At 36.4% G+C, this 11,067-nt stretch overlaps 1 protein-coding gene across 1 annotated transcript; it reads right to left on the bottom strand.

Moving 5' to 3' along the window:
- Positions 1-7,564: 7,564 nt before the first annotated feature.
- Positions 7,565-10,499, bottom strand: LOC114394089. The gene has a single exon (XM_028355659.1). The coding sequence runs from the start codon at positions 10,204-10,206 to the stop codon at positions 7,933-7,935; it is 2,274 nt and encodes a 757-aa protein (XP_028211460.1). The 5' UTR covers positions 10,207-10,499; the 3' UTR covers positions 7,565-7,932.
- Between the last annotated feature and the right edge of the window lie 568 nt (positions 10,500-11,067).

An 11,067-nucleotide genomic window follows, 5' to 3' on the forward strand; every position in this document is an offset into this window, starting at 1 on the left:
AAAAACAAGGCCCTCTTAGATATTATTATTTGTCTTAGACCAGAGATTTTAAGTGTTTTTTAACTCACTTAGTCAGAAGACTTTTATAGTTTGCGATGTGTGATCATTGTCTGTCACTTGTTTAATATAATTTTACACATGAAAAAAATTAAACATAAATTTTCTTACCAATTAAATCGTTATTTAACGTGTGAGCACAATATTTCTTAGGACCCTCTTGTTTTAACATCATATTTCAATATTTCATATTATTTATCACGTATGTTCGTACATTTTGCATAGTGACGCGTATTTGTCGTGTTTCCTCTACTGACTGGCCGAGGTGACTTGTAATTTGAGCAATTGGGCAAAATTTAAAAGAGGTGCTTAGCCATCATATCATGTGAAAGTGGATAACTAATCCAACCAAAATTTTCTTTAGCACTAAGCCAGCCAATGAAATGCCAATACTCGTACCCACCATATCTCGTTTAGAGATTCTGTACAGCGACAAACAGGCAACAAAAGCAACTTCATTCGGATAAAAGGACTACTTCTCAAGCCCAAACTACAGTTTCCACCCTTTCCCCATTGCATTGGATCCTCAATTTTATCAAAGGTATATTAGTCATTTCATAAAACATCTCCATGAGGAACCATGATGGTGTATCTAGTTCTAGGTGTCCACGTTGAAGAAATACACACAGTTGTGGGAAATTATAGTAGTATTATAAGATTAAAAAATTCAAACTCTTGGTTGAACTTTTGTATCATCATGGATTAGTTTACTACTTTAGTTTAATGTATTCGAGCCTGTGACGACCTACATAAAAGTTGGGAGATAAATATTTTAAGCATTTGTTTGACACAGTTTGAGTGATTGTGACACATAACTCATTGAATTAATTAGATATGTCTTACATTGTTAATATCGATTATAATTCCGGGAAGGTACTATTATTTGTTGGAATCTGTATGCTTCATTAACTTAATCTCAGCACGTGAGAGAGTTTTTCTTTTCATAATGCTAAATTTTCAATTAAATTGAGACAAAGTGATATTAAAAACAAAAAACTTTGTCTTACAAAAAGAAGAAAGACCTGGTCCGAATAAATTGTGAGGGCCAGGCTGAATTGTAGGCCATATAATTAGGTCTCTCAAGGATTTAAAAAGCCGTAAAAGTAAGTCATAAGCACTTTGGCAGATATAAATGATTTTACTTAAACACCCTCTCTCCACCAACAAAAAAACACACACACTAAACAGTTCTATACAGAAAAAAAAATACATTTTCCTCTATTAGAATTATATTTAAAGTAATTAACCTTAAATTATAAAGGGTTATATAATTTCTATAACATTTATTTATAATATTATTTTTCTATAATATCAGTCATTTTGCCACACATTTTTTTAATTTCTTATCTCTCTTTCTTTTTATATAAAAAGCTTATACAAATACAATTTCTCAATTATAAATTATTTTGAGAACTGTAAAAACGACAACATGCATAAGGAAACATGGCACGGGTTACTTTCATGAAAGAGATACAGAAAAAAGCTAATGAAGAGAAGAAGAAAAAAGGTCAAGTGTTTCTTTCACAACTTAAATCCAATCTGTTGAAGGAACTGCCATTTGGTTTGCTCTATCTCTAAGGTTCTCTTATCTCAAACTCAGTAGGAAAATACACATTCATGCTTGTTAGCTAGTTGCTGCTGTGAGCCTGAAAAATTTAGCTAGAATTGGTTAAAAGGAACAATAATTAATTCTGACTAGTCACTGTGGAGGGAGCAATCGTACAATAATACAATAATGTAGTCTTTATATATATGTACATGGGCGTAAAGGGAAAGGACCACAGACAAATATATAGATAATCAAAGCAAAAACGTATAAGGAAAACCAAGTTGAGCCTGGGGCTGGTGGAAAATACATAAAAGAGCGAAGACTGTTTATGAGAGAGATAAATAAATGAGAAAAAAAATTATATACAACATTGTAAACAAATTTAAATAATCATTCCATCACAACTTATCATATATAATAAATTTATTGATATTTAAAATAATTATATCAAAATAATTCAAATATTAATCTATAATTGAATGATAATATCATTACATAAACATTAAAATCTAAATAAATTTCTTAGCCCAAGGATACGATAAATTCCATGTGAAATAACAGTGTACAAGTAATTGAATTCGTATCTTTCTCTACAAAGGGGAAGCATTTTCAATTCAGGTTATATATATATGTCCAGTTTTGACTAAGAACGGAAATAACGTGTTGAAGGGTAAAAATTCTAGGTGGTCCTTACTTCATGCACTGTTTTGGTCTTGAAGAGGGAAGAAACATTTTCAATTCATGTATAGGGACATGCAACTTAATTAAGACATATGGAACTTTAAAAGATGTGAGTAGTTGTCCTAGGACTTTTGATTTAAAATTTCGTAAACTGTTCATTCTTAATTCAATCTATAGTCAATGATCAATTATACATTTAGTAAAACACCTTTTCTTTTTATGTCCTTCTTGGTTTCTCCGGGTGAAAATGAAGTTTATAAACATACCATCATAAGAAAGGAAGCCACCATGTTAAATCAAAATCAATCTACATGAAGCTGCTTAATTAACAACTGATAACAACTAAAGTCTTTTTCAGATCCATTTTAATTTTAATAACAAATCTTATAAGTTGGAGGTCACTAATTTTAACACAAATAACCTCAAACCTTAATTACAATCTTAATTGCATGCAGAATTAATCAACCACATCAAACTACCAAAATTAAAGTCTTTGATTGATAATTTATAAAGTCCACAAGTTAAGAAGGTTGTTGTTGATTAATTGGTCCGTGAACATGCCCCATTTTCATGCACTTCTTGCCATGTTAAGTAAAAGGAAAAGGCATATGCTGGTTGCTTAATTTGGGCAGTATTTCCAAATATTCAAAGTTGAATCAAAGTCAGCAATTAGAAGGACGGATAATTTGATTTGAACTAGCTATAGCAGAAGATCGAGAAAGAAAAAAAGAGTAAAAGGGGTGAGACATAGTTTGAAGGATGGGATGTCATTAAATTTTGTGAAAATAACGAAACAAAGGCCGCCATGGAATGATTACCAAAGATTAAAACTAAGAGATGTCAGGTACCCTCGTGTGGGTACCCATCTTGAAGCACAAGTCACAACAGCATTCTTCTTTCTGTCAAGCATCAATGCTCTTCCGAGTGGAAAAGGACATACAAATAAAGTCAGCTATTTATTAAGTAAGAACAACAACAATAATACTAATAATTAATAAAATGGGGGGAAGGGAGGGGAAAGATTAAAAAAGGTTGCATAATTAGAGCATTGGAACAGGGGAAGATTCTTGTATAAAGAGGGTGTCGTCCAATACTAATCATTATATTTCCCCTCTCCTTTCCCTTGAAACCACAAATGTAGAGAGGTGCACTGCATACCATACTGGTGAAAAAGGCTCAACCTCTAGAGAGAGAGAGAATGAATGAACTTTTAGCTTTGGTAAGGCTTTGCCGACAATGATTTCTGTCTGTCCACTAAATGAGTAATTAGAAGACCCAACGAGGGAGAGGTGGAGATAAGATAATAATACTACTATACTCCATTTTCTTCATTCTTCCAGCTACTTTTCTACTCACTTCATTCACAAAAATGTTTCATAAACATTGAAATTGAAACTTAATGAATTAAAACTACCCTTTTTATATTTTTGAGCTATATTTTTCAATATGTGCATATAAAAAATATAATTATATTAAATATCATATATTATATTATTTTTATATTAACATATGGTTGGTCTGTGCCTACACTCAAATTTCCTAAATAAAATTTTGTTTAAATTTTATGAATAAAAAACATAAAATGACATCTTACTAGAAGTGATTAGTAAAATTATGTAACAAAGAAGATGAGTGATTAAGAAAACCTTATATACACTTCACATCAATGTATAACTCAAAAATATTAATTTTTTTGAAGTTTAAATAATAGAACAGTTACAATATTTGCCTAAAGTTAAAGACTCTCCCCCACTTAGGTTAATCCTTTTACCTTTTTACTGTTTGCAGTGGTGGGTGTGTGTGAATGTGAAAACCATCATCCAAAAGAGAGATTCGTATTTCAAACAGTTCCGAGGATATATATTATGACTATAATGACATTAGATCATAGTCTCATGGAATAGAGGGTGTGTCAGGTTTCTGTTTCCATTTATTTTTTTATATATAATACCTGAAATTTTTATATTTTCCTTGGGGGTAGAAGTATATATGATACTATTTATTAAGAATTATTCTGTAAGAATAGGAGTGAAATAGAATAGTGGCAGCTTTTCCATAATGAGTAACTGCTTTGCTCATGAGGGAAAATGATCGATAACTTAAATCCACCCTCTCAAAAAGAAAAGAGGGCCCATCTCAGCCATTATCAATGGCAGCATAATTGCCACATATGAGCATAATAAGTACACTATCAATTAGCCTTTGTTGTTTTACCGAAAAGGAAGAGATACAAAGCACATCATGAAATTATTACAAAAATCAATGTTTTAATTCTTGTTTTAGGGCTCTTATAAGAACCTACTGAGAAAATTAAATGATAAAAAAAATGCAGCGCATATGAAAAGAAAACCCTGAAAATTTGTATTAATTCCCTTAATTTGTGAGAAAATAAATGGTTTGGAATTCAGATGGAAAATGTTCTTGGCTGCTATTGAAAATTAGTTAATCAAAACACTTGTTAGCTAGCTAGACTCACTTCTCTGCATTCGATTTTAACTTGATTATATTAAATTCAAATATGTAGATGGAACTCTTTCAGTATTCTGTGAAGATGAATTTTTTATATTTAGCCCCTCTACGCCAAACATTGAATTGAATTTTTTTTTTCTTCTAATGTTTCTGTATTGGGACCGAACCCAGTTAGTATGGTCTAATTGCAAGACAATTATCATATAAACTGGGAATCTCAATACATTAAATTGAGTTTTGAGTTTGATCTCATTGAAAAAATTTGTTAGCAGTTATTTTAAATTATTTAAAAAAACACTCATTTTTCATAAATAAAGTAAAAAAAGAGCACAAAGCTTGTTTAACTACTTTGGTTGCAATATTGAATCTAGTCTAGCCTCGTTTCAAACCTTAAAGGGAGGGAAGAAGAAAAGAGAAATAAATTATGTCAAATCATTAAGTTTATTATAGAATCAAAGTTTTGTTTGTGCTTTGTAAATTGTAATGTGAGTGGGAGAGAAAATAATCTACGTATTTCACTTGATCGTGCTGGATTCCACCCCTTGATACAGATAAGTAACTGCTAAGATATATAACTGTGTCTTGGACCTATCTATTCTATGATAACAACAACATAAATCCTCCCCTTTTGGGGTGAATGAGATATTTTTCGTCCAAGAGTTAATGATTAATTCTTCAAAGTATAGAGATTCATTTAGGAATTGATTTCTCCCAATAAATATTTTTTTCATGCATATGAACCTGAAATTAAACTCTTGATCACGTGTTTAAATTTATCTATCAACCATGTTGGTTTAAATCCTTCCCATTCTACTTTCAAATAAACTGTTAAGAGCACCTTTGCTCTCCTTCCTTCAACCAACAATTCTAGAAAACAGTTCAAGACTTTAAGGAATGGGACTTTAGCAGACAAATCAAATTTAATAAATTTTCCTTCAACCCCACAACCACATGTAAAGTGGGGGATGATAAGCGTTTGAAAGAGAAAGAGAAGAGAAAACCAAAAAAGAAGGAACTTTGCTAAAACTTAGTTGTTGAAGAATGCTCCTCAGCATCTTCTGTGCTACTTCATGCCGACAATCTTCCCTTGCAGGTCTTCTCAGAACCTTTCTCACAAAATCATGGTCATGGGGTGCATCATCCAATGGCTCTGCATGAACCTCACTAGTCACTACCTTTGGAATGTTTAAAAAAAAACTTAGCCAAACCACAAAGATTAATGATTTGACTCAAGAAAACGTTGATATCTATTGTTTAACAAACAATGCTTGGAAAAAAGACTTCGACTTTGTTTGTGAGAGGAATTTCAAGATTATACTATAAAATATTACTGTTGGAACAGCAATTGGCAAATGTTTTCAAGATCTTTCACCGTTAATTTTAAGTTATGAGTGCGTAAAATCTACGTGGATGAGTCTAGAATCAATGGTGTAAAACTTTTGAAAAAAGCATGCATTAATTGCTGCTTCATGAACACGTAATAATACTATTTTGGATTGTTTCATGGTGGGTTCATAATTGAGACCAGAGGAGCAAAGATTGGATAGATTTGGGTAGACCTGCCACTTAGGAACCAAAACCCTTTTTTTTTTTCTCTCGAGTTTGAGAATCATGTGTTTGACGCTTGACTGGTAAGGACTCCTTAGTGCCAAAAAGATTTCAAGTCAATTCCATTATCGGATACTTTTGGATAACTCCTCTTGATAAATGGTCCAATAAGTTCTACCACCAACCAACATTTTCATGCCTCGCTCTCCAGTGTTTTCAACATCTAAACAGACATACTCTTGACAAGTTCAACGTTTTTTTTGTGGGTATAGCTATCGTGCCCCAAGGTTACAGTGCATGTTTTATTTGTAACTGAAATTGTTTTGACACACATTTCAATACAGATCCAACAGATAAAAATAAAATAAAAACAAGAATTTTGAATGACTTTTGCCGTAAAAGTTATTTTACACCGAATTTTCAAACATGCATATACATTACATCCATGACATGCTTCAGTGGTATAACAAAATCCTTCTCCATGTTTTGCTACCAAAGAATTCAACTTTAAATGCCCCTTTATTGAATGGAAATATGATTTGCACTAAAAAAAAAAGATCACAAGGGGAAACAGCACGGTTTTGAAATTTTTTTGAGCTAAAACCATAAAGATGTTTAGTATCCTTGTGTGTGATTCTCTGTAAACTGAGGTTGATGAGGAGACTCTTTTGCCAGCGGAAAGTGAAGTTAATTTGTGACCGGACAACAGCTTTAGATAACAAACGAAGAAGGATCAAAGTACCTAGCTTCTTTGATATTTTGCTGACAAAAAAATCTGGACACCAAGATGATTAAGGAATCAACATGGTGGCTGATTAAGGGGCCATAAAGTTACAGCACATGGCTTATGTGAGTTCAAGGCGAGATTAGGATGATTCATAATCAACTTTGACTTAGGGACAGAAAGCTGATTGCCTTTGGAATGGACAGCCTTCAATCTAGGACTAGGAGTGATTGAAAGCGAAGCACCTTTCCAGATTTTACAAATGCAATGGTGTGTACCTTTGAAGATTCTATATAAACATAAGTTTGAAAAATAAATAAACTACACATCCCATTAAGTCAATTTCTAATTTCTAATGCCAAAGGCTACACAAACTACAACTAAATATGCATTCATAGGCATCAATTGCAGCTTTTAGCTGAAAGATGCAAACCAGAAGAATACTCTTCACAATTAAGTCCCCTTCAAAATGCATGCATGCTTGCTTCTGAATTTACAAATATTTATGGTGACAAAGTTTGAGTGGGGAAACGGTCTTAAAATTAAAGGAGAATCGATAAAAACTTCCCCTATACAAATATTATTTATCTCAAAACTACAAGAGGAATAAAATTTCTACAACATCCTTCCAGTTCTGGCGTTACAATCTTTCCCGCTTTCCCATATTTAACAACTTAATGATCAAGCCAGGATGAAAGATGAAGAATTGCTCAAAGTCCTTCCAGTGAGTGTTCAAAATGCAAAGGGAGTGGTAAAAAAAAAGAAGGATGGAAGAAGAAGACATGAAAAAGAAGAGGGTAGTGGAAAGAATTCAATAAATCCTAAAAAATTAAAATTCCTAACTGATTAATTAACCCAAAAATTATTTAAAAAAAAAAGAGGGCAAAAAAGAAGAAAAAAAATGTTACACTGAGGATGTATCAACAAGAACGTCGTTTAACACATCATCCTCACCATTTGCCAAGGTAAACAGCTCTGCATCCTTATCTTGATCACTGGAAAAATCCCTTCTCTCGAGTTTGGAATGAGCTGCAATAAATATCAATTTCTGCACCTTGTTGAGTGCATTCCTAGAGTGGTGACCTTGTGCACAAACCCATCTCCACAAAGACCAATTGCATTTGAAGCCACATGAGGTTGCATGAAGGAATATGAGCCTCACTGCAACTTTCCCCAAGGACTTGAATTCAGTCAAATAAGTTTCCCACACAAGCCTACTGCTCTGTGGATTGACAATCCTCATCTTCCCAGTGACCGGATCCCTCTCCTTCATCTGAACAGCTTGGGCGTAAACCGGATCGAGCCCTTCCGTCCTCCACTTCATGAGCTCCATCAGAGCGATATGCGCTTCATCTCTTGCAACGAGTCTAGTTATGAGCCTATCGACGTCCTTCTCCTGTTCCGGTGTCAAGTACTTAAATGGCGGAAGGTACTTCCCACTAGTATCCCTCACCAAGTAAAGCGGATCAAGAATGTAAGCAGCAGCCCAAGCAGGGTGGTAATTCTTCTTGAACCTCCTCTCAACAAGCTTCTCCACAACCCCTTCTGCAATGTGGAATTTTGAACACCAATCCTTAACTTTTGCCCTCAACTCATCCCAAAGGGGAAGGCATTGCCCAACCAGAGGCCTCTCTGCCTCAATCTCCTGAGCCATGTCTTTAACCAATTTAACCAAACCATGGACAGCCTCCAAGTCATTCCAAAACCCCACATCGCGAATCATGTCCCCGACCTCCCTCGCGCCCTGGTCCTCAATGGCGACCATCTTGAAAGGCTCATCCATGAGCACCAGCTGCAAGGCGCGGACAGAGCTCAAAGTGTCCTCCATCATAGCACACACGGGCAGTCCGAATTCGAACTCGTGAGCAGGCACCCGGAGCAGCCAGGTGTGGCCATACTCCTGCAGCTGGTACTTGTGGAAACTGTTCCTGACCTGAGAGGTGTAATTGAACAAATTGGCTAGCTTGAGACAATTCTGAACGACGGTCCTGAACAAAGGAAGCTCCTTGGCGAAGTCCTTGATCAAAGTGTTGAAACCCTGATACTGACAAGTTAGATTAACCATCCAATGATTCTGATTCTCGAGATTTTTCAAGGCCTTGGCCTTGAACCTGTCTGCAACTATCCCAACACACTGTTGCACGAGATTCCCACAAATGCCAGTGATTGTCTCCCACATAACCTCCTCCGCATACTTTGAAGGCGCAGAAGCAGTAACAAACAACGCCCTTCTGTACAAACTGGTCCCATTCGGTAGATTCACACTCAAATTCACCAACCCCGAATTGCTATCATCATAATCATAATAACTCTCCCTCTCCCTCTTCCACTTCCATCCATCAGACGCAATCTGAAAGAACATCGCATCCCTAATCCTTGCCTCGGACTCAACCTTAGCCTCCTCGAACCTCGCATCCAACCTCGTACCGGTGAACTCCCTCGGAAACACCGGCGGCAAACCGACCTGCGCGAGAAAAGCTCGAAACTTTGGATGCTCCAAGCTCGAGAAAGAGACGGCGCCGCACGACTCGTAGACCCAATCGCCGAGAAACTTAATCGCGCTGTCGATTTGGGCCTTACTCAAAGTGGGCCCAGGAGAAGTTTTGGGACTCTTGAGCTTCTTCACACTGTCCTCCAACATAGCTAAAGCTCCCAAATCCTCTTTCCCACCAGATAGCTTCAAATGCTGCTGCTGCTGATGAGGAATCAAACCTATTCCAAACCGAGAGGGTGCGTGGTAGAGAGAACCCGAGCCTGAACCCGAAGCTGAGGGCGAAGTGGTGGTTCTTTTGCGGTTGTTAAAGGGAGAAGCAGAAGGAGGAGAAGTGGAAGAAGAAACAAGAACAGGGGAAACAGAGGAAATGGGTTTGGCGGCGGAGTTGAAATTGGGGCACGTGCCGCGCTTGAGGTGTTCGGAGGCGGTGCGGGAAGGGTTGGAAGCGGAGAAAACGGCGTCGCAGAGGGTGCAACGGAGTTTCACCGCTTTGGGGAGTCCCGTTTCGGTGTTGTGAACCAGCAGAGGCTCGAGGTGCGTCCAGTACCATGCGCCTTTACCCTTTATCGCTTTGTTTCGAACCATCAGAAGCCCCTCGTAGCGCTTCTGCGCCGTCTTCGCCGCCGCCTCGTCCGAGGAAGCGGCCGAGTCCGCCGCCGCCACGCCGGCGTTCGTCGCCGCCATTGCGAGTGACAGTGAAGAACAAATGAGAGTGTAATAAAAAAGGGGCGATCACGATTCACGATCACGATTTTACGTCATCGTCGTCGTCGTCGGGATCCGGGGGAAAGAGCATTTAGCCGAAGCGTGGCCGGAATTCGAATTTCCGGCGATAGTCCATAGAAGAGGGTGGGTTTGTTGTTATAATGATGAAAGAAAAAAAAAAGAGAGGTTTTTTAAGTGAGTGAAGTGAGTGAGTGAAGAGAAGTGAGTGAGTGAATGAGACCGAAATAGCAAAGCGAATGAGAGTGGAGCAGATACACGTACGGCTACTACTCCACTCTCAGATCAATGACAGAGAAAAAGGGCGACGCTTTTTCACGCGCGGGAGTGTGCGCGTGGGAAACAGCTTTCCGGGAACGAGACTCCCACGTAGCTCATGATTGGGGAGTGAGACACACGCGCCGTTGGAGACTTTTCTTTACACGTTTTCTCCTTTAGTTTGTTTGTTTATTTTCTCTTTTGTTTTTCGGGTCATCGTGTGGGTCTTCTACTGTCCTTGTCGCTTTCTTTTTTCCTATTTATTATTTTTTTTAATGCTGATTTTTAAGAGTATTCAAATTAGAACGATCACAAATAAAAATTTAAAATATTCAAAAAAATCAAAAATTGAATCAAATTGATTTTTTTTCAGATGTATTTGGATAAATTTTTTTATTAAATTGGATTGGTTTTCTTCGATTTGTGACTTGATCCAAACCTAACAGTTATATTAATATAATATTATGCATTTTATGTAATACATAAAATGTATATTAACAAGTTTCATAAATTGCTATCAATAATTTACATACTTTTACTATAGAAGATTTAGTATATTAACAA

The sequence above is a fragment of the Glycine soja genome, chromosome 17, assembly GCF_004193775.1.
Source record: "Glycine soja cultivar W05 chromosome 17, ASM419377v2, whole genome shotgun sequence".
NCBI lineage: Eukaryota > Viridiplantae > Streptophyta > Magnoliopsida > Fabales > Fabaceae > Glycine > Glycine soja.

Bases quoted from the DNA above. Each gene is read 5' to 3' on its own strand.
- LOC114394089 (XM_028355659.1), bottom strand. From the start codon at position 10,206: ATGGCGGCGACGAACGCCGGCGTGGCGGCGGCGGACTCGGCCGCTTCC.